General features: G+C 36.9%; 1 protein-coding gene across 5 annotated transcripts in view; it reads left to right on the top strand.

The window, feature by feature from the left end:
- Positions 1–27,431, top strand: part of VWA8 (von Willebrand factor A domain containing 8) — a 195,783-nt gene that overhangs the window by 114,034 nt on the left and 54,318 nt on the right. For all 5 annotated transcript variants that reach the window (XM_075488851.1, XM_075488840.1, XM_075488830.1 and 2 more), the window contains exons 26-35: positions 1,022–1,173; positions 9,440–9,548; positions 10,491–10,629; positions 11,938–12,140; positions 18,934–19,050; positions 19,535–19,599; positions 19,699–19,824; positions 20,466–20,575; positions 22,618–22,772; positions 24,553–24,754. In XM_075488851.1, the coding sequence (XP_075344966.1) occupies positions 1,022–1,173; positions 9,440–9,548; positions 10,491–10,629; positions 11,938–12,140; positions 18,934–19,050; positions 19,535–19,599; positions 19,699–19,824; positions 20,466–20,575; positions 22,618–22,772; positions 24,553–24,754 (1,378 nt within the window). The remainder of the gene's footprint in view (positions 1–1,021; positions 1,174–9,439; positions 9,549–10,490; positions 10,630–11,937; positions 12,141–18,933; positions 19,051–19,534; positions 19,600–19,698; positions 19,825–20,465; positions 20,576–22,617; positions 22,773–24,552; positions 24,755–27,431) is intronic.

Below are 27,431 nucleotides of genomic sequence, written 5' to 3'. Positions count from 1 at the left end.
TACATACATTAAGGTCCATGCTTACTGGAATCTACCTTAATTTAAATGGGCACAGGTACATGTTTGCTATTGGAGTTTCAGGGCAAATCAAAAGACAGTGGACGTTACTGACTAAGCACTTGGAACCAGTTTGCAGAAAGGCTAAGCCAGCTTTTGACACCTATAGTGTCTTCTGCAGGTACTAAAAAAAAACATCTTCACTTCAGCTTATTCCTACTACATGAGTTTAATTGACTGCTCAGTCAAGGCTTTTAAGTCTTCTAGGTCTTAGTGGGAAATAAGAGGCAGAAAAATGTGTTTTCTTCTTGCAGAAAAGCACTAATTAAAAGGTGTGGGAAGATGTGAGGGTCTGAAACCTGAAGAGCATACTGGCCTTAAAGCATCAGTCCAGTTCAATAGCAAAAGTTTTCTTTGTTGGAAATAACTAATGCGAGTTTGATAAACTGTTTTTTCTTTATGTACACAGTACACTTCAGGTAGTAACTTTCACTAAGAAAACAAATAGTTGTGCATCTTAAGTGAATTTCTGTTTCTACTAAAATCCATCATGACCTAAAGTAATTTTTAGTAAGTAAGCAGTGTATCTTCTGCTTTTCTATATTCAACGTTAAGAATCAGAATTGTTAAATGAATTGTATAGTTCAATGTATGTATTTGTGTCAGATCTGCATGGTTAGCAGACAGCAGTTCCAAATTTAAAAAATACATTATTATATTTTCCAATGATTACACCATCTTGTTATGTGTATAATGAAAATAATTCTTTAAAACATGAATGATGTTGAGTATTTAAATAATTGTCTCCTTGTGTGTTTAATTCAAGTTTAGTGTCAGTAACTTCATTCTGACTTGAAGCAATGTACCTTCTTCATTCTGGAAACTAAAAAAAAGATGACTTGAGCACTTGTCTAAGTTGAACAAAGTTACGGTTATAACTATTCATTTTAGAAGTATTTACTTATATGCTGTAACTTAACAGATATTCAGTAAAAGAAATTTGGGGGTCTTTGTTTCTTCACAGAAATTTCCAACTGAAGGACTGGCAAACGTTGTTCGGAATGTATTTGACTTTGACTCCTACAACAACGAAATGCGTGAAATTTTAATCAGCACTTTGCACAAATATGGGATACCTATTGGAGCAAAACCGACCAATGTACAGCTGGCCAAGGAGTAAGAATAACATAAGATATATATTAAGAAGACAGGTCTCTCATATTCACTTTTTTATAGTGTGTTATCTTGCTGCTAACTGATTTAAAAACAACCTGGAATACTTGAAGTCAGTCCTCTGGTTCAAAGTTATATTCCTCCAAGTTACAATATAAATTACTTTAAGATAGAGTATTTGCTTATTACTAATATTTAATCTTTAATGTCCATGTACATATTGATAGTTTGTATGGCAAGCACATATATATTAATAAAGGGAAATACTTGTTTCTTCTCCTGTGTTTTTAATTGAATTGCAACATATTTCTGTCCTGTTATTTATCACCTAAATCGGTAGCCAAAAAAAAAGTTGTCTTCAGTAGTAGTGGGATTTTGTCTTTGATAATCACAGAAGGCTCTACAAAAATACTTCTGCAGAATAGGGCAATGCAGGTGACCTCTAAGAACCATTTGTGTGCGTGTCTGAATATTACTATTATTCTTTAATTATTTTAACAGTTGGCGTATTATACCGTATACTTTTTCATAGGCTAGAATAAAAACACCTTTTTTTTTAAGTCTAAACTAAATTGTGAAAGAGATTTAACTCATTCTTCTACAATTCACAGATAACAGGCTTAAGTAGATCATATTGAAAAGCAATTAGAAAACTTACTTACTCTGGCTTGAACTCTAATACAGAATTTATTTATGGAGAAACAAATATTTCCCTTTCATGAAGAAAGCCTTATGGATATATGGAAAATTGAGTTTTCCATGGGACATGGTACTTTTATATTTGCTACAGGACTGATTCTTATGACATGATGTCTTCATATTAGGTGTCCATGTGTAGGTTTCTCCTGCTGGAGCACCACTGTTGTTATATCTAGCATCCTACATATAACTATTAAAAGAAGATTGGCAGTGTAATGACTGTGGTGTACCTCTTAATTTTGATGACAGAAGATTTACATGCCTAGGGAGCCAATGCTTGAGCAACTGCGGTGCCTGTCAAATTGACAGTACACACATGAAACTCTTGCCATAGTTTCTTTACTAAAAATCACTTGGTAATTTCTCTTTTAAAGAATTATGATGTTTGTCATAGTTTTTGAGAAATTTGCACTTTATATAATTTTTAGAAGTATTAGATGTGGGTTTATGTGGGTGGATTGGAGAGGACTCTTTAGTAATGAGACAATCAGAGGTTTAGGAAACGTAAGAGAAAGACTGCTGTAAATGGGAACTGTTCAGTCTAGAAGTGAGAAGATAGAAGAAAGATCTGATTATTTTGAATTAGGGATAATCACCTGATCATTTTGAATCCATCACTGAGGTTTTAATAGGACAGGTTACACCAAGGATGACGGACTTACAAGACCCCCACAAGTTGCTCATCAAAAACTTGACATGACTGACAGCTATGGGTGCATACTCTGCACTGAAGGCCAAGAGAAGAAGAAACTACAGCAGTTCACACACAGTTGATAAAAGCAACTTTTTCATAGATCTCACCATGCCAGATTGGGACTAGGCTGACCACTTGGCTCTGATGATCCAGCAATCTTGGTCTCAGTATCTCACTTGCATCCACCACAGCTGGCATTTCAGATTATCCTGCTGGTCCATTCCAAGACAGCCTTGCTATTGGTCATGAGATTTAACCCTATGGAGCTTGTAAGCCCCAGGTAGATCACCTTGAATTACAGACACAGCTTTTAGGAATGGTTTAGGCATAGCTGATTCTGCCTTGGGGTAAAAGAACATCTAGATAATCTCTCCAAATCTGTTCCAGCCCATATTGCAAGCTCATGTGATGGACACATTGAGGTAATAGTGTATGGTGTATGGACCACTGCAGAAAAAGTTCTTCCTGAAGCTGCTACATGTTTATAACTAGAGTACTGACCTCCTCTGTGTTGTTTTCTGGGAATTTGAGAGTAGGACAATGGTGCTAATCTAGTCCATCCCACTTTCTTCAGAAAAGATGCAAGTTAATCTAATACCTTCTTACTGGATTTTTGTCATGATTCATGCCTGAAAACCTTCAGAGATGGAGTTCTGTAACCTCCCAAAGCAAGCCAGTCTTGTTCCTAAATATCTTTACCATTAGAAAGTCCTCTCTAGACTAAACAGTTCACTCAATCTTCCCCCTTTTTTAAGGCCTCTGGTTGCTTTTATTTTTCTTTTATGCTCTCCCTCTCCACTTTATTCATGTCCATCTTTAAGCATTGTGTGTAAAACTGGGCAGGTTAGTTTCTGCTAGAGCTGAGTAGAGTAGTATGAGAATATAGAATAGAGATGTATTTCATGCAGCAGTCCCTTTTAAAAAACCTAGTAAGTTTGCATTTCTTGCAATGTTTAACTCGTGTCTAGTTTTCTAAACATGAACCTCCAGAGCCTTTCTGCAGAACCCTGCATAGCGCTTACCCCATCTTCACTGTATGTAATCAACTTCCTTCATGCTTGCACTTTTCTTAACTGCATTGTATTTTTTCAGATTAGTTCTCTTGTCAAGAACACTTTCAATTTTAAGCTTGTTTGCCTACCTTATAGAACCATAGAATAGTTTCGGTTGGAAGGGACCTTTAAAGGTCATCTAGTCCAACCGCCCTGCAATGAGGAGGGAATCTTCAACTAGATCATACTCTCTCAAGAGCTGGCAGTCTGAAGGTTAACTAGGTGTGATTTCTACAGTGTTGTAGTGACAACAGCATACCCCCACAGAGGTTCGCTTCTGTGTTCCAGTCTTAATTTGCAAGATTTTCAAGACTTACTAGCTACCATAATAAATTGCTCGGCGGTTCTATTAAGTAATGTGAAAACTAGGATAATAGTCCAAACCTATTCTGCCTGAGGATGTTAGCCATACCTGCAGCAAAATCGTTGCTATTGATAAGAATACAAATCCTGTGCAATTAAGAAGTTTTGCGATACAGAAGCATTTCCAGGAGATTCTAGGACAGGAAAATCATTATACTTGAAAGGCTGACTCCTTTATACAGGTACTCTCTGGCATATCTTGGATCAAACAATTTGTGAATCTTTATTTTATTTTAATAGGTTTTGGAGAAGTCTGTCTGTCGCCTATTACTTAATCTAAAAGAAAACTTGAATAAATCAGAATTATTTAAATTGCTGCTGAAACATAACTGCTGTAAATATAGGAACAAAAACACAAGAGACACAAGCAACACACTACAGTACAGTGTCTCAATAGAAGGAACTTTGAGGGTTGTATCCAGCTGAAATTACAGAGGAAATTAAACAGAGGGTACCAGTGAACCTTACGGGAATTTTAGTTTAGGCCCTGGAATTAATATACCTAATCTTGGAAGGAAAGATTAGGTGGTGTCTAATGACCATTTTAGAAAAGAATTCTTGCAGTAATTATTTTCTCAAGAGAGAAATTAATTTGTAGATGCTAATTCTTTTATTTCCAAAATTGGTATCTCATATTAGAGCTGTAAAGTAATGCTTTACTTGGGCTTTTTATTTCCTTCAGGTTTTGGGGCTTTTTTTCCCAAATAGGATGGTCATTCTTCAAGGCACTGACATGTTCAGTATTGTCAGCTTATGACATCATGACATTGTCTGTATCTCCTGGTATCACCTGTTCAATAGTTTATAATTTTTATCAGTATTGTGTGTAAAGCAGATGGCTTGTCTATGATGTTTTGCCAAGACATAGTGGGTAAAATGGATTACTCACTCTACTAACTCATTGTCTTTCTTTATGTACAATTACACTTTGTTTTTCCCATTGACATCTGTTATGTCACATTTTTCTGAACTCATGTTAATCTGCCATTTTGTTGCACAGTTCAGACCATTTGCAATTCCTAGGTAAAACAGTTCTGGCATTTATCTAATTCTGGCATTTATCCTTGATGAAATTGCCATTCCATATTTTTCCTCCTGTCACTACCCACTTCCAGGTGCTTGCTATAACTTGAATATTTGTTTTATATGAACTGAATTTGTTATATGTAATACAATGTAAATATGTAAATTTTAACAGCTTTAATTTTCTCTTGAGACTGTTTTTTTTTGTTTTCCCAGGTAATCTGTAGTTAATTGTTGGGCCTGTCTCATACCATATGTGTCTCTTGTCCATCCTGTGCATTGCAGGGGAAGCAGAGGGAGGGACCTGCACTTGACTGTCAGGGAACGGGTGGCCTAACATAAGACTGTTCTGTATGTCTACTGCTTATATTTTTAATTAAAAGGTGTTTAAATAAAGTACAGAGATCTGGAATCTGGTTGGTAAGGAATTTTCCTGGTTTCAAAGTCTATCTTACTTAAGTCCAAAGAAGTTAGGTAGGATAGAAGTCTCTTCAGCTAGATGGAGCACAGGCTGTTACTGAAGTCCTTGAATAACACATTCTGTGCCAGCACTGAGCTGGTTTACAAGCCTATGTAGCCTACGTATTAAGCAGCTTTGTTGCCTGTCATAGCTCGTGTCTGCAGCTGTACTAGTACAGCTGTAGAGAATTTGCGTTCAGTGGAACTTTAGTCTTCAAGATTTGTAGCCATTTCCCGGTATGTTCTCAGAAAGCTAAATGAATAACTTTATAAAGCAGGTTCTATTGACTTTTTGAACATAGTTGTTTGGTGGTTGGTTTGTTTGTTTGTTTTTTAATTAGCCGAAAATGAATTTTATTTTCTAAAATCAAAAAGATACAAATGAAAACAAATTGTGGTAGAAGAAATTGTAGGTGTCACTTTGAAAAGTTTTCCAGCAGCAGAAGCCACTAGAGAATTATGTTTTGACAGATTGTCTCCCCTTAGACCACTGTGCATGAAGAAAATCAGGCTAAATAGTAATTTTTTGTAGAATTGTCCCATGAACTCTAGGTCCTGTGCAATCACCTTTTCTAAACAAAGTACCTGCTTATATAACCACTTCATGGACAGTAGTAATCTTGTAGAAAACCAGTAAAATTAAGAGTAAATAAACATTAAAAAATATTTCTAAATTTTCCCTAAGCAACAGGCTTTGACAGATCCATAATCAAAGAACTGATCAGGAATAATTCCTTAGAACTTGCTTTTAAGTCTTGGCTTTCTTACAAGATTACTGCAGTCTGCCGTGTAGTTTTTCTGTTCTAGAAACCCTTTCCAGCTTTTGGATGCACGAATACACTCCAGCTGCAGAGAGCAGTGGAGTTTCGGTACCACTCTTACCCAACCACTGCACTTTTTACACCCATCAGATCTCTTTGCTTCGCAGATTTTTGCTAATGGTGGCATTTCCATAGTATTCTGTCTGCCTTTTATGTAAACGGTATTTGGTTAATTAATTTGAAATACAGCAGTGCGGCCGGAGTGCCTTGTGAAGCTTTTTACCAGTACTGTCACTTCAAGTTATTTTCAAAACTTGCTTGTTACTTCTAAGTCCTGGGAAAATGAAATCTCCCGCCTTCACTGTGTATCATATATATTCATTAGAGGAAAACTTGTGAAGATGTATACACGTTTACAGTGTGGGCATGTTGTTCCAGTCTTTCTTGTTCCAGTCCTTCTGCATCCTCACTGTCTCCTGAAAATTGTTCAGGAGGCAGACTGGTTATAAGACCTTTAATGCCACCAGCTTCTTCAGTACTCTTCGTCTTTCTTAGACCAGATTTATAAGAGAGAGCAGTGAGGTGGAGTAAAACAGAATTATCAGGCCCTGGAAGAATAAGATCCCTATTACTCTTGACAAATAACTTTGTATTATGAATTCTGCTTTCTCTTTTATTCCTAAATTCTGATTTACCTTTCCCTCCTCTTTGCTGTTCATGATGGCTTTGTCTGCTGCCCCAGAGAAACTAAGTCATTCAGAAACAGGAAAGAGAACAAAACCTCAAGAATCTAGGATAAAGGAGAAATCAGTTTTCCTGAGGGAAGAGAAGAACTATTAGCAAAGCAAATCTCCAGAAAGCTGAAACAGAGTGGAAATGTTTTGTTTCTTTGGGAATGCAATCTGTAATTCTGTTGCTATATAAAGCAGGGTGTTTGGTTAGAGCTGGTTATTAACATATGTTTTGTTTTAAAATTTAATAAGTATTCATGATTAGTAGTGAACCCGTTGATTTCTAGGATGTTGTCCATGGGAGTAATGTGTAAGGAATTAAAACTGAAGTCCAAATCCTTGTGGAAGTTGATGTTCCATTGAGCTAACGGGAAACAATTATTGCTGATTATAGGCATATCAGAAATTATGCTACTCGGAGTCACCACAGCAAAAAAATAATCTCCAGTTTCTTTTTGCACACAAGACAGTTTTGGCTCAAGACATAACCAACGTTGTGCCAACAAATCATTTTGAAACCCAAATGGAAGCCTGAAGTAAAATTCCAGTTCATGGATAAACTGACATTCAGCGTGACTTGACTGTTTGCCCATTTTCTGACTGCATGAATAAATTTATCTAAGAGTTATGTATATGCTGAAATAGTGCATCCTGAATGTTTTTTCCTGATGGTGTTGAATGTTGTAATCTACAATATATTGTACTTGCTTTTTTTTTTTTTTGAGTCTGGCTTAATTTCTTTTCTTAATTGGGGAAAAATCTGGTTAGACTAGCTAGGTGTAAAGAATGGAAAAATGCAAACTGAAGTGGGGAAGAATGCAAAATAAATCACTCTTCAAACATTCGTGTCTATTGATACTCTTAACTAGGCAACAAACAGGCAATGAAGACTCTGCTGGTTCTTTGACTAAGAGAGGGAATTGATGAGATGCACTTTCCTCATTACATGCCCCAATGGCATATTGCTGGCAGCTGGATATTTATCTATAAGCACCAACAATCTATAGCATCCAAACCATTTTCTGTTTGCAAAAAATATCTTTGGCTATCTGACTGCCTTGCCAGAAGGTCCAAACACAGAATGGGGATGGAGGTTGAGTTACTGTCCGCCTGTGAGTACTGGCTTCTCCAGGTTGCTTGAGATTTGATGCCAGTATACCAGTAAGAAATGTTAATGCGGCTTCCCTGCATGACTTGCAAAGTTTAGAGGATATTAGTATTCATTCCCTGAATTTTCCTTTAAGTTCTCAGTGGAAAAAAAAGTAAAATTAAAATTCCCCAAGACTGATATATAGTCCAACTGAGGTTTTTTGATTTGGGATCCCTTTTTATTCTGAAAAGAATATCAAGAAGAAATGAAACAAACCTCTAATATCTAGAGGGGCCAGGCTGGTTGTGTGGAGAGGGGAAATAATTGTAACAGTAGGAACGAGCATCATCAGACAGGACAGAAGAGACCATGCTCAGACTTTTAACAAACAGTCTAAGAGAACTTCCTTAAAATAGGCTTTGGAGATATTTATAGAAACTGGGAGAAGGAATGTCTTCTGTTCTCTTGCCAAGTTCTGTAGCTGTACAATAATGTGCAACAGCATGTAACACAGAACACAGTTTTGATAGGAGGTCTTTTTAGGAGCAACTGATCCCAAATAAAAGAAACCAAAAGTGATGAGTTCATTAGCTTGAAGGTATTCATGCAAATTAATGGTGTTAAACTGCTTTCAGTGGTTGCAAATCACTTCAGAGGAAAGAAATAAAAATTGTGTTGTCCCTATTTTGCTGTCAAGCTACTTTGTCATACACCAGCATTTTCTTTTGCTATATAAATGAGTTTTGCTGTGGCCCATATATTTTTTCTCTAAATAAAAGGTACAGAAATTAAGAAATTAGACCAAGGCAAGCAACTGAGGCTTTGGAAGATGTCCCAGTCCTTTCTGTAGGCTGTACTGGCCAGAAGGCAACGGGATACTCTCATGTCTGTATTCCTTTGCCTTTTTTCATGTCAGTAGCAAAATATATGGAAATAATTCATTGAACTTTTATTACATGGTTAACTTGCTACAGTGTTTACTGTGCTTATTCTGCTGGTTTTTTAGATGAGTGTGCCACTGAGAGGAGTTCCTTTAAGTGGTACTGTCACACCCTGCCTGATCTGAATAAAGCAAAGCAAGAGACAGCTTGGATATATTTTATTACATATCTAAAATAATTCAGACTGGAAAAGTTTTCTTTTTGAGGCCATATTAAGTGAATTGCTTCTTCTTTTATGATGCTGCTTAGGTTGTGACTGTATTAGTATTCCAGAAGGCTAAAATTTTTGTGATTTAAAATGTAAAAGAAATGAAATATTTTAGCAAGGAAGCATTTTCTACAAGAGAATCTTCAGATATGTCTCATTGGAAGAATGCAGTTCTTTAAATGATTTATTCCGTATCAGTTGCTGGTTAATGAATGTAAAAATTTATCTGTTCCTACATTGTTTGACAGACTGCCGTTACCAGATCATAAATTTATGGGCTACTGGAAAGTCGATCAGCCAGGGAATGCACAACAGAAACTGCTGTGTCCAACAGAAACTCAAAAAATAGATGTAAAGGTTTGTCTTTTCATTTTTTTTTTAAATTCATATAATACTGTTTTTATGTATTGGGATGCAAAGAATCTAAAATGTGATTGATTTCTTCAGGAAAAAGAATATATACAAAGCGTGGTCCTTGTTACCTGTTCGTGGGTGTTTTATACTGACTAGAAAAATGAACGGTTTTGTATAGCTGACCGTCACAATGTGAGATGTGCTTTAAAATCAGTAAGTTTGGTCAGAAGTTCTTGAAAAGATGTTTTTATGAGGATATTGAAAATACAACATTTGAAGGAACTTTGTAGCTGTTTAGTATGTTTGGAGGTGGCCAGTTTCAGGCCCCAAATCTCAATTTTTGGATAAGATCAGAGACTGAAAAGAAAGCTCTTTTCTGTTTCTGTTTTGCATGCAGCTGAATTCTTATGGGTCTTTGGCACTGCCAAGTTTGAATCTGAACCTTGGGTACAATTTGACCTGCAGCCAAAGCTTCTAAGTCCTTTTCAGCTTTGAGTTCTTGGCTTAACTTCAGTAATTATTGCTCCAGCGAATAAGGAAAAAAACCTGAACTGCTAATGTGATGTAGGGGTGAGACTTAAACTTTATATAATAAGAAATTGCCATTGAACTTCTTTAAAACAAAAGTATTCTGATTTTTTCCTTGTATGGACTGTGTTCTATCAGTACATAATACCTCTTTCATGCCACTGAGCTGTAATAGTTTCACACCAATAACGGACTAAAGAGGAAAGGCATGATGGTTTCTATACTGCATAGAAAATGGCAGTATGGACATTCAGAGAGCTTGCAGAAAAGCATTTCCTCTTCCCTCTTATTTATTTAGTAATTGGTCTGTTTCAATTGTTAAATAGTATTAACAGTCTTGAAGAAGACTTCTAGATTTCCATAAAGAATGGTGAGTGAAATATTTTAGCAAGCCCTTATTGTTATCATTTGTTTTAGGGCCCTGTGTACTTAAATATCCAAGGATTTCCACTGGAACGACATGAAGCCAGGTCCCTCAGTTTTACAGAAGAACTCGCTTTTTGGACACTGCCTTTGGGTGAAGTTAACTTAGTTTGCGATGTCACGGTAACAAAAGGTGCAGTAAGAGAAGCTAGTAATTTTTGTAATGATCCTCAATATTATAAATACATGAAATATCCTAGAGATGAGGAAGAGCTAGGCTGTTGTCTTCATAAGTGCTCGATGATAGCCAGTGGCAGAATATAAAAGGGCAATATGAGGGATTCTAAGTAATAATACTTCAGTGCGTTTACGATAGTGCGTATTTCTAGCTATGTTTGCAATGGAGTATAGGAATAATACTAAGAATTGAAATATGGGAATGGAGGATATGGCATATAGGAATGGAGTATAGGAACAATAATTTATTTTTTGCACTTTTTTTTTTAACAGTAGATGAGATACAAAAATGATCAGCCACTGAAATGGAAGTATAATTTCACTGAGACATTGTGGTCTTTGTAAGGATATGCATCCTTCTCAAACTAAGGGAAGGATAGGTAATTAAAGTTGAACACAGCCACAAAATTGCAAGTCTATCTAGTTTTTATGTTCAACACTGTATTGCTTCAGAAAAACAATTCTTTGACTTTTCCTCTCTCTCTCTCGGTCAAGTCATTTTTAACACAAATCTTGTAACTTGCAGAGTGCTGTGCTCTTTTTTCCCCTGTGCTTATACCGATTAAAATTCTTTCTCACTGCATCAACCCTGCCTTAGTTACCTATACTACTTGTGTCCCAAAGTGAATTTCATCATTGGGAATATTCATAAATGTTTTTAGGGTTCATCATTAAACATGTCTAAACTTTATTGTCTATTATAAACAGACACTAATGATCAGTACTGGAATGCTGTCTTTTGAGCTTGTAGCCATAGTTTCAAATACATTAAAAAACTTTTATGACAGCGAAACAGAAATTACATGGCTTTGGATTGATTTTAAGAATTGTCTGAAGTCAGTCAGGAAGGTGCTATATGTGAAAAGTTCTATATGAAGTTTGCATTCATCCCATGTTTAATTATTAAATATATTAATTGAAAGGGACAATGAGATAGAGAAAGAGGGATAACCAAATTTAGAAACAAACAAAAACATCTGGAGAGATTTTGTGTATACCAGCAGCTGGCAGGCACTGCAGTCATATCTGCACAAATGTGCCTTGGACTACTTGTTTAAAGAGTTAATAGTGTTGGGGCAAGATTCTGCCTGTTAATGTTTAGTTAGTATCAAGACACTATTTCTCTCTTTATCTTCCTGTGCCAACGGTGGTAATTTTGCTGTACATTTTGCTATACCATCTGCTGAGTTTATGACATGCGTATTTCCAGAAGAGCAATGCGCCATGTCAGTAGCCTTTCATTAATTTTATTTTCTTATTCCAGAAGAGGAAGCCGAAAATGTTCTTTACGTTACTACGTGCAATCCTGTTTCCTTGTACTTCATGAACATTTCTAGTAAGAGTGGATACTTTGTGGATCTTTATGACCTCTTCCCAAGAACAGTTGGAAATGTCTGGCAACCTTTTGTGACTGTGGCACTGCTGGGAAATCCTCTCAAAGGTCAAGTGGTTCTACATGAAGAAGAGGTAAAAAAAATTAAAATACAGCTAAATGTTTAGTGATGAGCAAAGTAGTATCATAGGGGTAGGATTGCTGAGGAGTCTAGCTTTATAGATTGAAATAGTCTGGACAAGCCTACCCGCTTCTGAATGTTCTCTTTTTCACTATACTTGAAGCTTGGGAGTTGCCTTCAGCTTTAATTTTTATGTGGAGATTTTCCTCTTGCACTTTTTAGCTGGACAATGTCCTTTTGCATTCTTGAAGCTGAGTACTACCTGCTTATCTTATTTCTCTTACTGATAGAGGGACATTGGCCTTCATGGGAGAAAGGGAGATAGTGAGTGGAGTTCAGGAGTCTCAGTCAAGCAGCATATGTTTGCAAAGTAGGCTGTTTTATGCTGTGAACTTAAGTTCTGCTCTGATCTTGTCCCCTTTCTAATTTTCAAATAGCATGTGAAAGAGACATTTTCTGAGTCACAAAGTAAAACGTTGCTTGTATTTGCTTCGTGCCACTATTTTTGATTTGTTTTGTGAATCCTGGTATTTCTCATTCTGTAACATCTGAAGTACCGAGGCTAGAAAGAAGACTATGTAAGCCTTGACATCTAGTGTATCAGCAATGCAAATTTAGAACCACTGATGACTTCAGTGCTGGTTTGTCTCAAATCCTTTTTTTAAAGTCAAGTATTGCATACTTTCCACATACTTTCCACTTTCCATTACTATCAGTGAACTGATTGGAACATTTCCAATTCAAAACTTCTTTGCCCAGGAGTGGGAAGAGACAACAGTTGATACAGTGCTGCTGCTGTTCGTTTTTTAATATTAATAATAGTTTATTATGTTGCCTACCAGTCATAGTGGTTTGACATGGGCATTTAATCTGGTCATTATTGCTGGTTGGTTTTTCCTTCTCCTTTTGTTATTCTGAATTTCTTCTGCCCATTTTGCAGTAGGTGAAAGACTCTGATCTAGAAGAAAGTTTCCTACATTGAGTTGTATTATTAAGTAGTTTTCAGTTATTTCATAACTAGTGTCTCTGCAATACCGTTGTTCCAGGAATGTTTGTCAAGTGTTGACGCCACTTTCTGGTCTCAAACACTACAGTTAAGCTTAATGCCTTACGAGAAACGCAGTTCTTCCACCTTTAGTAGAAGTGCCTATGCCTTCTTTAGCTTTGCCTTGGACACTTTCCAATGCTAACTGGAAAAAATATGATTCTGAAGTTACCTGCTTGTGGTTATTGCCTGTGCAGTTGTCTTGAACAGCTATAGAAGTACCATTTGGGCTATTCTGAGAGGCACATAACACATTTGTCTGGTTCTAAACAATCCTTGGCCTTTTTTGGCGAAGTCAACGCAGGAAACTGTAAAACAGATGGCAGTCTATCTCATGTCTAAGAATGTTTAGAATGTCTCACGCTTTTTAGTATAAAGCCCAGGAATATTCTTTGCTTTCTAAGTCTCTGAAATTCCTACTGTGAAAATAATTGTCATGCTAGTTTTGTTTTTAACCAAATCGCAGTAGCATTTGGTGTCCGCAGTGAAGTTTTTATCAAAGGTTCATCTGTGAAGCTTTAGGTAGTTAACTCTGTGACTGGTTTTGCCTCTCCTCATGGAGTATATTTTTCAGTGACAGTATGAATTAAACTCTTAAATAAAGTTTGTTCTGTGGAGCGACTATGGTAAGCTCAGTGTCCCTTTCCAGATTACTTCAGTTGAGCTGCAGCTCATGTTTTTCTCTGGCAAAGCTTAAATATTGCCAGTTTCAGTCTTGCCTTTCTTAGCAAGTGCTACAGGTGAACAAATCCTGTCTGAAAATAAGCCTGTTTTACACTGCTGGAAAATAATACAGAATTACAATATTCTGAATGCTTTGCATTATTTTAGGACTTTTTACATAGTGTTAACATTAAGATAGACCTTACTCATTGAGTGTGAAAATATGTTTCATTAAACTACACACTTGGTTGCAAAAAGTCATTGTATACTTAGGACACCATTCAAAAGTAATTTTAGACTTCTTGAGGAACTTAAGTACGCATCTTGTACAGAAAAAAAATGATTAAAAAAGATTCTCTTGTGTATTGCATGCTCGTATTCATGGACTACATCAGTAATTTATTTGGGATTGGTTTTTAAATGAGGCACCAAAGCATAGGTCAGATGAATGCTGCTGTTGTAGCCTTCACAGCCACTGCTATCCTTCCTTACATTAGGACTTGTGTGTGAGGATCTCTGCATTTCTAGTTCCCACTGAATCAAAAGAGGGATTCTCAAGTAGCTTAATTTTTCCACATAGAGCTTAGGTTTTATTCCCAACTTTTTCTGCAGTGGAGCCATGGAAAAATCATGTGCTTTCTTTGTGCACCTGTGAAATGAGGTGGATATTGCTGTATATTAAATTAAATCCATTATTATTGATGTTAGCAGGTAAGCATATAATCTAAGCTAATCATCCAAGTACCTTCTGTATCTGTTGGGAGGATAAAGGTGATCTGCAAGAGCAATTCATCCTAGCTAAGGTAGAGCATGGTGAATTGCCCTCTGGAGGTGACTCTTTCCACTGGCTACAGAAGGAGCCTTGACATGTAGTCAAGATGCCTATCTTCATCTATACTAAGGTCACTGGCAGCCGTAAGCTCAGAATTTGCAGCATTCACATGTTAAGACAAGTAGATTAGTGGCACATCTGTATTTTGGACAAGGCTCCAAGGGTTAGCTACTTGTGCTAAGGGTGCATCAAACAGATCTTCAAGAAAAACAAGTAATGTCAATGATGTATGTGATGCTTTAGAGGTTTGTCTACATGTTCTTGCAAAAAGACCAAGAAGTATTAACAGTATTTGTAGAAATAAGAAGTTGCATTTATTAAATTAAAAAGTCCACTTGACAACTGATATTTCATAAATAATACAATCCATTAATTAGACAACACCAAAAGCTAAAGATTTTTCCCAATTTTTTCTTTTAATAAACATCTTTGGAGATTAATGTTTCTGAGTAAGTTATAAAAAAAGAAAGAATTTAAAGGGATGATAACCTTATTGGAAAGGATGAGAAGATGATATTGTGGCTCTTCAAATAAGCCTGTGTGATTTATTTCCCAGATGACATCCATCTGGATTCAATAGAGCCCTCCAGTGAAATAAAATGAAAAATCACCATTGTTTCCTGTCCTTTTAAATAAAATTTTACTAAAACTAGACTTGTCAGGGATTTAACTTAATAGCACAAATCAGAGATTTATCTGCTTTATTAAGCCACCTTTACATCTTCTTGGAAGAAAGAGTAGATGATTCTGTTCTTGTGGTGGCCATTGGTCTCAGGGAGCATAGCCAGTTTGGACTCTTATCTTTTTGTTCAGACTAAGCTGATAGACTTTGAAAAGACTCTTCGGAAATCTCAAGTCATTGCCTCGTAAGATGGGAATTGCATTCATCTTTTCAAAGCAGCAGTGCCTCTGCCCTGTCCTCCCCACGAGTACTTCAGGGCGTACTCCTATTTCCTATAAAGCTTCGTGCCCACCTGTTTCACTGCTCTTTTTCTTTCTGCACCTATTGCTTTTACCGCTCAGGAGAGCAAATACAGACTGAAAAGAACTTTGATAACTTTATGGGATTATTGTATATGGGATTATAGGAGGAAAATGCATATGGAGAATTGATTTGCATAGAAATTAACTGCACACGTCCATTTTTTCTTACAAGCACTTTGCTCTGTTGAAAGGCTACAACTGGACGGACAGAGTAACCTACAGTCTACCTCAGGGAGCACAACAAGCTTTGCCCAGGCAGTGTCCTGCCAGCATCCCTTAACTCTGCTTTTATCTTCCTCGGTCAGGAAGTGGGGTAGGGAGGGAGGGAAGTGCTTTTCCCTGTCCCGCGTGCTGCTGGAGCTCTTTGTCAAAGCTCTCAGATAGCCAGGGAGTGAGGGAGTCTGTGGCACAGAAGCTGACACAGAGATCCGCCTCACTCACTACAGGGAGAAGATGGCGAACATCCTTTAAAAGAAGACTTTTTTAACAGTTTGTGATCTAGCCTGAAACACAAGTGGGGACCTGCGTATGGAAGTACCTGCAACATACTAGTAGTAACATCTGAAACCTCTAGTCCCTATAATATTCTGATTTATGTTTTCAGGAGGAAAGGTGTATTTTCTTCAAAAACTAGTTGACGTTATTAAATTCTCTTCTTTTTTGGATATTGTATAAGACTTTCCTTTTCTATAAGCACATCTTATAGAAAAGGAAAGATGTGCTTATATAGAAAGTGTGCACCTTCTATAGAAAAGGTTAAGATTTCCTTTTCTATAAGCACAAAGCTTATAAGTTTATATCGCTACTTGCTGTTTTCAGTTCACTGAAATCTCTAGTACAATCAAGTCTCCCAAATAATCTGAAAGACACCACTTGCATTAATTAGAACACCAGTAATCTACTTGCATACATTTCCCTACCTCTGAAGGCATGGAGATTTGAGCCCCAAACCATAAATCCTTGCACAGACTTTTTTCACTTGAACCTAATGAACAATATGGTATGTCTGTATCTGTACCTGATATTTACAGCATCAGGATTGTTATCTGTATATCCCTCAAGGGGTCCTTGAGTGGCACTAATAGAAGAGGTGCTTGCGGGACAGGAGGCAAGGAGAGGTACAGAGGGGTTACCCTGCCAAGCTAAGAATCAGCCTCATCCAAAGCTGACAGCTAAGAAGAGTCTGTGTTTGCGAGCTTGCTTGCTCGGGACCTGAGCATCAAAGGCAGAGGGGAACGAAACTGAGTGAGGACGGGGAGAAGAATACAAGAGGGTTAAACTGAATTATTTGTACTGTCCCACTCTGAGATTGGAGTGTATTCCTTCCCCTAGCTCTCCTCTCTCTCTGCGAGACCATAAGGAACAACTTCCCATACCAGCAAAGTGAAATCACAGCCCTGCTTGGTTGAAGGACTTTTAAGAGGAAAATGCTGGCTAAAATAAAAACAGCAGTAAGGAAAGGGAAACTTTGCAGTAACTAAAAATAAAGGCACACCACTTCACAAGATTGGTTATTGCATCTGTCCAGAGTTTGGAATTCCAGACATCGGGGTCGAGAGGTCACCCAAAGGTTACTTTTCTCCCAGTCAAGAACAAACACAGCGGAATTGCACACCAGCGTCTCTTCCCAGCCCACTTGAAGAGTTGCCAAAGCTGCTCTTGGATGTGTTCACAAGTGACGCAAAAATCTATTCTTAAACACAGACAGAATATACATCAGTCACTTAGCACAGAAGGAAACCATTAACATCAAAAGGGGTGGAGTAGAGAGGCTTTTTATATTACCAACTGCTCTCATAAATTTAATGCTAAGTGGAAGAATGTAATTGATTTGTATGTGTTCTTTATCTCATGTGGAAGGCTAATGCATTGCTTTGGTACAGCAGTGCTGTTGCAGAATTGTATAAATAAAATATGGCAGAAAACCAAAATCCAAAGCAAATGACCTATTTTTTTTCCTGAACCACATTTCCATAATTTTGGTTTGTAATACATAAGCAAACTTCTTTTTTTAGAAGTATTGAACTCTAGCTAAAATTCCCAAATGCTCCAAATAACATGGTAATATTTTAAATGCTTTACCATATTTAGCTTCAAATGACTGTCATTATTAAATAAAGTTAATTTTCCCAAATAATCCTAGTGAAAGTATGAAGCGTACCCAAAAAGAACAAAACTGCTGTGACTCAGATTGTTTGTATTTGTTTTATTTAGGAGAATTTGTGGGAATTTATGTTTTACTCCCTTAACGTCTCTTGTGCGTTATTGCAGATGTTGTACGTAGACAGTTTACTTTTAATAAGTCTTTGCAGAACCTAATGTCCTTGCAGAACCTAACGTTTCCTTGAATGGCAAACAAAAAATTCAACCCAAGGCATAATTAACTTGTTCTTTTGTACCTTTTAAATTTCATTTGATGCGGTTAAGGTTGGCCCTGAATGATTGTTCTCTTGAATTCTTAGTTAAACACATTAGGAGCACCTATAGTATTTTGTAAAATGTTTAAAACGCCCCTGTCATTTGACAACATGTGTGGACCCTGGGGCATTGAGTGACAAACTGAGAAATCTAAAGAAGTTCAAAATTTAGCATACCATGTTTTCACATGTGATACGTGGAGGACAGTTGCACCTCTCTGTTCAGTATCCTGTCTGCTTCTGATCTCCATCCTCTTGAGTCATTCTGCTGTCCTCCAACAGTTGTCTTACGTCGGACACAGTAAGCTGTCTGAGCGTGCAGGTCACCGAAGGATTGTCACGCACTGGGGTGTTTAATAGGCTCCACGGTATCAGAAGTATGAACTTGGAGAGAAAGTACTAAGCCATTTCTTCTCTCACCGTTTTTTCACCTTCAGTGTAAGTTAAGTAATGGGAACTCAGAGGAATGCTAAGAAAACATAAAACCTGAAATGAAATATTTTAGTGACTTGACAGAATAAAACTGGTATGTCTCTCACCTGAAGCTGACTACAGCTTGGACATGTAAGCCATACTAGTCTAGTTCCTAGAGCTTATGCAGAAGTGAATGAGATGTATAGATAAAACATTATGGAAAAACTGGAATAACATTCCAGCCCTTTTTGCATATACTTAACCTCTGCAATTAAATTTCTCCATGAGCTTTGAAATGAACCAAGAAGATTCAGCGTATGTTTTTCAACAAAATCTAGATCATCTTTTCAAAATGTCCTAAGTTGCTAGAGTTGCAAAAGTGCTTCAGATAGATTTGTTGTGGTCTCTTAAATGGGCTTGAGATGTACATGGATCTGCTTTTCATTTACAGAGCAATGTTGTGTTGCTGCTGGATACAAACAATGGTGCCCTTCGCCGGCTTGTGCTCTTACCAGATGCTCAAGAGTCTCCTAAGAGAACATCTTGGTGGAGCAGCAAAGAAGAGATGGTGAGGAATAGCACCTGCCTCTATTATACTAAGTTTTTTTTTTTTAATCAAAGCTCAATATTAGAAAAACTGTCCCAGAATCAGTTATCTTTCTGGTTTTATGGCCCAAGCACTTAATTGTTTACTCTTATGTATGTTTAAATGCCTCACACATAAAATAGCATTGTTATGGAATAGTGATATAAAAAATATAAATAAGTTGTATTGTCTGAGGATATGTATCTTTAAAATATCCCTCTTTGGAGCTAAAACTGGGAATAATGGAACATTTTGTTACAAGGGATTATGTCCGAAATAATGAACTCAATTATGATGCAATTATATGACTTGGGACAAGGCAGGCTAGATAGCATTTTGAGAGCTAATTAATGCCGTGGATTATTCTAAATAAAGGAAAAATGTAGTACACTTTCAGGGGAGTCAGGGAAACTCACTGGGACGACTTTAACAAACACTAATTGCTGTATGATGTATTTTTATACAGTGCAACTACAAAATGTGCCGAGAGTTTTCACACAAAAACTGGCTGGTGTTCTACAAAGAAGCAGGGTGAGAGTAAATTATATCCTTATATTATATTGATTTGTAACAGATCTCCTTGTGTACATCCCTATCTGATTATTCTTTTCTTGGCTTCCAATTTTACAGAAACCGCCTTATTGTACTGGATGTATTAGAGGGTCTAACTCATACCATCTCGCTTCCGATCAATCTGAAATCTGTTTTCCTGGCAGCTGAAGACCGGTGGCTCTTGGTGGAAAATGAAACAAATCAGTTAGTTAAGCCTAGTTTTCTTGATGGCATTCTTTCTTGTTTCTGTCTTGTTTATGTTCAGGAGTTTCACTCCTGTCTCAGAGTTGTTTTTTTCAGTTTGTGAGACTGGCTAGACTTAAACAGTTGGTGTTTAAGATGCAGATTTGCTCTGGTGGAAGTGCAGGTAGGCTTTTAGAGTAGGAAATGAACAGGATATGCCTGCCTGAATTCATGCCTCTGAAAATCTAGACCAGCTTTGATTGTATGCATGTTAATACTGTTTTTACTGAGGTGGTATTGATCTTTAGAAATGAAAATGTTGGTGGACCTAGCTTTGGAAATAGAGCCACGTCATCCGGAGTTAGTGCCTGCTTGCTTTACTTTCATGGTCATGTGAAAGAAATATTACTCTGCTGTCTTATTTTTATAAATGCACAGCAAATAAAAGTGTGTAAATAGTTACCAGAAGACAAATCTGCCACTTGCTGGCTTACCCTTTGCTATCTCACAGATGTTTGTTAAATTATATTTAGTTTTAGCAAAAGGTGTTGATAACCTTGTTTATATAAATGTAGAATGTTTTTGCTATTTCAGAAGATAAAAGTCCTTGTTTACAGTTACAAGCTTAATCAGGAATTATTATAAATGTGTATCCTTTACAGGAAATTTCTTTTAACCAAGCGTGCCCATATGGAATCTGAAGACAGTGAGGTTTGCCAGCTGTATGCATTGAGTGAAGAGCCAGCTGACATGGGATTTGGCCTAACAACGGGTATTGAATGCAAGCTTGGCTTGTTCTTTTTTTTTTAAATCATTTCTGTGTTTGCAGCTGCACAAACAAGGCTCTTTTACTTTAAAGGTCTGGGTAACCTTCTCTCTGATTCTGTTTTTGTCCTCCCTTTATCATGTTTGGTTAATAATAACTTTTCACAAAGCACGGCAAATTCCATGCTCAAACTTCAGGTTGTTTGAATAAAGCATCTTTGTTTCATTGTAGCATTTAAGACCCTCAGTCATGGACTTTCAGGAAATGTACAAACATATGGAATGGAAAAGGGAAAAGGACAAGTAGGCGGGAGTTAGAACACAGGAGTAGAAGGGACCAAATATGTTGATGAGTCCAGTCTGTACGCTGTTGCAGGTCTGTTACACGCTCAGATGAGCTAGAAGACATTTCCCAACACTTATAAAAATACAAAAGACCTACTGTTAAAACAGAACAGAACTCACAGTTTCTAAAGTTCTGCAGATAGTGTGCAGGAGGCCATTGAGGCCATCACACCTGTGTTAACAGATAGGGGGAATTTGTTCAGTAAGATTCCCTGATGGTGCTAGGCATTGAAACACGTCTTAGCTACAGAAGAAGGCAGAAATATCCAGTGGTCATCATTCTGCCTGGTAAGGTCTGCCTATCTTCAGATCTGATGACATTTTCAACCCTGAGCATTTGATCACGGTGCACAAAATCTTTAGTCTACCTGGTTTAATAACACTGGAAGTACATGTGCATCCCACCTAACAGTTTATAGGCTTTGGCCTATCTCTAGTGTGTCTCAGAGGCGCAGAGGAAAAAATAGAGAAACCACTTTATATCTGTTAAAGAGGGAAAAAGCTTCATCCTTGTGGCTAAGTATGAAGAATGAGATTAACACAGTGTAAACATGATACAAGCAAATGTTATTGACAAATAACAAATACAGCTTATTTTACACAAACAGCAACAAATTGGATACCAAAGACACTAACCACAGCTTAAATATTAGGATCCTTTTTATCTCTTGTACAGTTTACTCTATCAACTTACCAAGCTCCATCAGAGCACAGTAGTTTCCTTCCTCTTACTACCTTATTTAGAAACCACTATAGAGTATCATTCCTCAGATGGGTAGAAACATTATTATAATTTCCAGTCTCAAAGTATTTGTGGACAGTTTATTGCTGCATGCTTTTTGTGCTATTTTTATCCTTTGTTATCTTATTTCTTCCCTTCCAATCTAAAAAGTTATCGTATCCCCTCTCCACTTTTTTCCAAATCATCCAGCAAACCCCGAATGTAACATCTTCAGCCTGTTCTCATTCTTTGAGGCAGAACCTGTGGCAGGACAACTAAGAAAAGGTAGACCAGTGTGGGTTTGCCACTGACCCAAACCAGTAGCCCATTCATCCTTTGAGGGAGGAAAGATTTTCTCCCGCTGCCAGGTAAACAAGATAGTCTGCCCACTGAAGTGGAAACAGTATATGCTGCAGAACTAAAGACAGTGGGTTCTGACTGTGTTGATAATTTGAGACAAGGTAAAGGGCTGTTACAGTTGCACAGAATAAGATTTAGTTTTCCTTAGCTTAAAGAAAAAGAAAACTAGACCATTATTTACCAGAAATGTGTTACAAATAACATTATTTAAATCGCAAAGACAGCAAGACAGCTACCAAGAAATGTCACATTGACACTTACCTGTGCAAACTTACATTTTGCCTTTTTGTGCATTTGCATTATAACAATATTCAATGAGATCACATGCTGTTCTATTCCATAGGCTTCCTGCCTCATTTGCACAGTAGAGGGCAAAATTAAGTGGTATAAGCAACTACAAAGCTAGTATTTTCTGATTTTAAGTACTTAACTTTACAAAAATAACATTATTTCCTGACTTCTTTGCTGTGTTATAGTATAGCATAATCAAATCTTCCACTTTTTAGTAATTTTATGCTCAAAGTAATAGCAATGATCAGTGCTCAGCACTCTTACAGTTAATATTGTTTCCTATTGCACATCTGGATTTAATGACTTTCATTTTGTTTAATTTCCCTGTTTAGCGTCAGAACTGTGTGTGCCGCATGCAGTTTCAAGTGACCAGCTATCTTCAGAAAACCTCAGTGCAGCTGTGGGACAAAAGATCAGCTCCCCCAACAGGATTTTCTCAGATGAACATAATTATGCTACTATTGTTATTGGTTTCCCAGACCTCTTGGTAAATACTCAACATTATTATATAATGAAGTAATATGATCTCATTTATTCTGTAACCAATTAAGTACCTGTTTACCAAATGATATGGAAAAAGAAGGGAATGACAGTAAATGACAAATTCATGTAGTGTACACCATTTGGAAGGGTAGCCTAATCTAGAGGGATTTCAGTGGAGTTTGAAATAAGAGGAAATTGGACAACATAATGTCTAGCACAGACAAAATTCATTGTAGGTAAGTTCTGAACAGTGCTGGCTAGAGGAATATTTTCTAGATCATGTGTTCTTATAGATTTTTAATTAAATACAACCACTGAGAAAAAGGATATCAATATCATTTTGGACTGTTCAGTGTGAACTTTTTGTCCAGTGTGCAGCAGCTAGCAAGATGCTAGATTTCAGGAAAAGAAAAAAGATACAGAATATGGTAATAAAACTACACAGCTCCCCCAATATTTAAAATGCAGTTAAGTGTAAATACTGCATGTAATTGTGCTCACTCCTGTGACAAAATTAGAAAAGGACCAGAATGGAAAGTGAAACTTAACAGTGTAATGACTAAGGCTGTTGCAAGGAGTGGAGGTAAACACAGGGAAAATAAAAGCAGTATGTTTAATTCTTTGGATTTATTTATATTTACTACCTAGTGACACATAAAAAGGGTGGTGCTTATGGGATAAATAATTTTATGTCATGTTTGCTTAATAAATTGGAGAAAATTAGAAAATTTAACTGTTAACATACATGAATTTTGGGACAGCCAAATGATTGAAGAAAATACTCTGAAATCCAAAATGATTCAAAAATATGTTTTTGTCAGTAAGACTTTCCCTGTCTTTGCAATTAGCTTTTGAGTTTTACTTGATTTGGATTTATATTACCAGATTGATTATACTAGCTTTTCCTATTATTTATAATAGATGTGAGTTTATTGCTGGAAAAGGGAGGTAGTCTGGAGGAGGAAGTACTAAAGATGCTACACAGTTCAATATCAACACTAAAGATGCTACACAGTTCAATATCAACACTGGTGATGAAGCATTTTGCTCTCCCTGATTTAGACTGAGGCCCTGTCTTTCCTTGTACATGGTTTTAAATGTCCATGTGAAAATCAAAGAGGGAGTGCTAAAGGTGAATGTGAGGGTGGTGGGACAAAACTTCAGATTCAATGTTTAGTGTTTAGTGGGTGTTCAGTATGATAAGGTATCTAAGCTCTTATTCGTAATAGCAATGCTCAGCTGACCAAATGTAGAGGCCTTCTTCAAGATGAGATGATTTATTGTCTAGGCTCTACTGACTATAGTAGGAGATGAAGCACCTGGCTCACGTGTGGACACCTACGTTTATGTCTCTGAACCTGGAGCCAAATCCCAGCCTTAATGCCTAGCTTTGAATTCATTACTGAAATATCTGTTTGCATATATCTACATTAGTGGAAACTTAGATTATGGTAACAGTTTGTTACATAGTTTGATTCTAGATTAGGTTATTTCAATGCTTTCTGGTCCTGGTTCAACATGAAAAAAATGTTGATTCAACTTCAGATCTTCAAAGAGTCTCAATTCCTAAAACTTGTGTAGGTGATCTGTTGTTTTTCACTCCTATAGGAGTTTTTAATGACAAAATGATCCAGGTCTTTTCTTTGTCATGTGGTGACATGAGAGGTGTAACCACAGTAGCTACATTTGATTTGAAATTAGATAAGAAGTGGAACTTATCAGGAAACGTTTGTTCTTAGGCTCAATAACAGTAACGTTTTGTTCAGTAGACTTCTCTCTTGCAGTCTCCTAGTGAAGTGTATAGCTGGAAAAGAAACTCCTCTCTGAGTCGCAAACGTGCTTCTCCTTCTGATCCATTTTATTATGGAGCCCGGAGGAAAACAGCAGCTGCAAAACAAACCAATTGTGTAACTTTATTGGCTTCTAATCAAATAGCCAGAATTTTAGCACCTGGAGATGTGCCTTTGAAAGACATTTACCCAAAAGGTAAGAGGTTCATATACTTGTGCTGCAACAACTGTACACACTTGTTTTTGTTTTGTAAACTGCAATAACTCATGAATTTTTCCAAAATGTTTTTAAAGAATCACAAAGCAAGCATTTGAGGAGGAATGAGAGTGGTTGCACTAATTTTTAAAATTAATTTGCATCTTATTAACACGCGGAATTATACTTCTGAGGAATTAAAAGGCTACCTACACTGTGAATATCCCAGTAGATGGGATCTCCCTCTGTCCGCACTGGGAACCAGCTACAGGAATATGATCGTTCTGGTTCAGCAGTCAGCCTTCACCAGTATTTCCAAGCTCTGCTCAGTGCCACACAGACAAGCAATGATAAGACAAACCTGTTGTCTGTCTAGCTCAGTATTCTGTCTCCAGTAGGGCAAATAGGAGAGGTTATTTCGGGAATGCATGTGAGCCTGGCCACGTCTGTGTCTTTCCCTTCATACTTTCTCAACATTTGCAGTTGTTTTGCTAGGGATGTTGCAGGGGACATCTCTGCCTCAGCCTTGAAATCTCCTTTTATGGACCTGTTGTCCACAAGTTCGTCTGGTCCCTCTTTGGAGTTGCGTGTCTCCACAGCAAGCTCACAAGTTCGCTACTCTCTGTATCAACTGATCTCCTACCGGGTTTATCAAGTGCCCCTCATTCTGGCATTGCAGGGGTGGGTGAATAACAGTTCTGCATTCACCTTAACCATCACCTTCATGACTGTAAACTTCAGTCACATCTGCCTTCTCGCCAAACTGTAGAGACAGAGGCTTTTTAGTTCTTCTCTTGTCCAAGAGAACGTTGCACGAGCAACGTTCACATACAGCAAAACTGTCCTCCACTTGTACACTAATAAAGCAGATATAGACTACAGACCTTCAGACTTTTTTGTGCTGCCGTGCCAAGCTTTCTGTTATCGTTGTATCTTTAGCTTCTTCAGCCAATAACTAAAACTATACCAATTAGTGCTAAATAAAAGCATTTCTGAGTTTTGCATTAATTACTTCTAGAAATCTCCAAGAAAAGGTCACTATCAAAAGAGAAAACCCCCAAAATATTTCTGTGTGGTAGAATGGCAGGTTTTTTGAATTCATCAGCACAAGAAGCTATTCCTGATTTGTTCTGTATGAGAACTCTCTGTCCCAGAATAAATGCTTTATTCAAAATTAACTCCCTTTTACAAAATAAATTATCTAATATGTCTGCCTTTGTTTAACGTGGATTAACTTCCCTGTGTAGAAAAATCCTTTTATTTATTACTAAAAGGATAAAATTGACTAAAGAAGCAAAGTCAAGGATATAAACAGGGTAGAAAACAGAAGTTACCTACATTTGTAAAGAAAAGGTTAGCTTTTAAAAAGGATTAAACTTAATAAAACATAGTTAGAGTTAGCGTGGCAATCTTGGAACTAATTATACCACTTCAGGCTGTAATCTTCTCATACTTTGTAAACTGCTGAAGGGTCACACTGGGTCATTTTTTTAGGCCTTCATGGTAAAAAAAAAAATCTGACTTTGAAGTGGATGGTATAAAAATTCAGAACGTAAATATCCTGAGCTTTGATTAAAATTAGTTTATTAATTTGGGAGTGAGGGAGGGATACAGTGTTTCCAAATGATACCTAAAATTGAGATCTTGACAGTTATTTCTATGTCTTTTAAGTTGCTGTGGTATATAACACTTTATCATGCTAGATTAATATAATTAAAAACCACAGGACATTCTTCATGAATCCTGCATACCAGTGACCTGAGCAAATTATCCGTCTGAGAATTGGCTTCTGTCTGACCAAGCAATTTAATTTATATCTGTTGTTATAGCTGAACAAGATACTAACTTTTTTTTTCCTCAACTATGGTGAAATATATTCATGAATAGTGATTGATAGCTTTAAATTTATAGAAAATTTTATGAGGTATAGTTTGTACAGTGCTTTATGGCCATTTAAGTTGAAAGATTTAAGGCCTTCTTCAAGATCATTATCATTGATTTTTCTGTTCTAAATGACATTTTAATTTATGAATTACCAAAACTGGTCTTAACTGAATCATGTTTAATATGACCTTACTGATACAATTGAATTGGACCTGAGCAAGACTCTAGGTTTTCTATTCCATAGCCTTTTTTCAGGACTTCAGACATTTCCATTTATCATTTAATGGTCAGTTTTTCTAATGGAGGAGGAGGATCTATGAGTGGCGTCCTACAGAGACTTGTGCTACTCAGCATGGTCATGAAAAAAATGGAAAAATGAATGAACAGTGAGGTGACAGTGTTTGCTGACGATACTGGTTGTTATTCATGGTAGAAAGGATTTACCGTGAAGGATTACAGAAGGACTACAATGCTGACTGCAATAGAAATGGCAGATTAAATTCAGTATAGATAAATATAATGTACATGAAGGAAGGAAGGAAGAGTCCTAATTCTACATCTAAAATGATGGGGCTGATCAGTACACCTCAGGAGCATGATTTTGGTGTTATGATAGGTAGTTTCATTAAAATGTCAGTTCAAAGCTCAGTAGCAGTCAAAAAAAGCAAATCAAATGTTAAGAATTACTAGGGAAAAAACAGAGAACGTCTTTGTGGTGTTGTGTAAATCCATGTGTCCTTAACACTGTGTAGTTTTGGTCCTCCATTTCAAGGTGGGAGAAGGCTGAACTGGG

This window comes from Mycteria americana, chromosome 1, assembly GCF_035582795.1.
Source record: "Mycteria americana isolate JAX WOST 10 ecotype Jacksonville Zoo and Gardens chromosome 1, USCA_MyAme_1.0, whole genome shotgun sequence".
Classification (NCBI taxonomy): domain Eukaryota; kingdom Metazoa; phylum Chordata; class Aves; order Ciconiiformes; family Ciconiidae; genus Mycteria; species Mycteria americana.
Note: the sequence above shows the minus strand (reverse complement) of the source record. Positions and strands in the feature narration are given on the sequence as shown.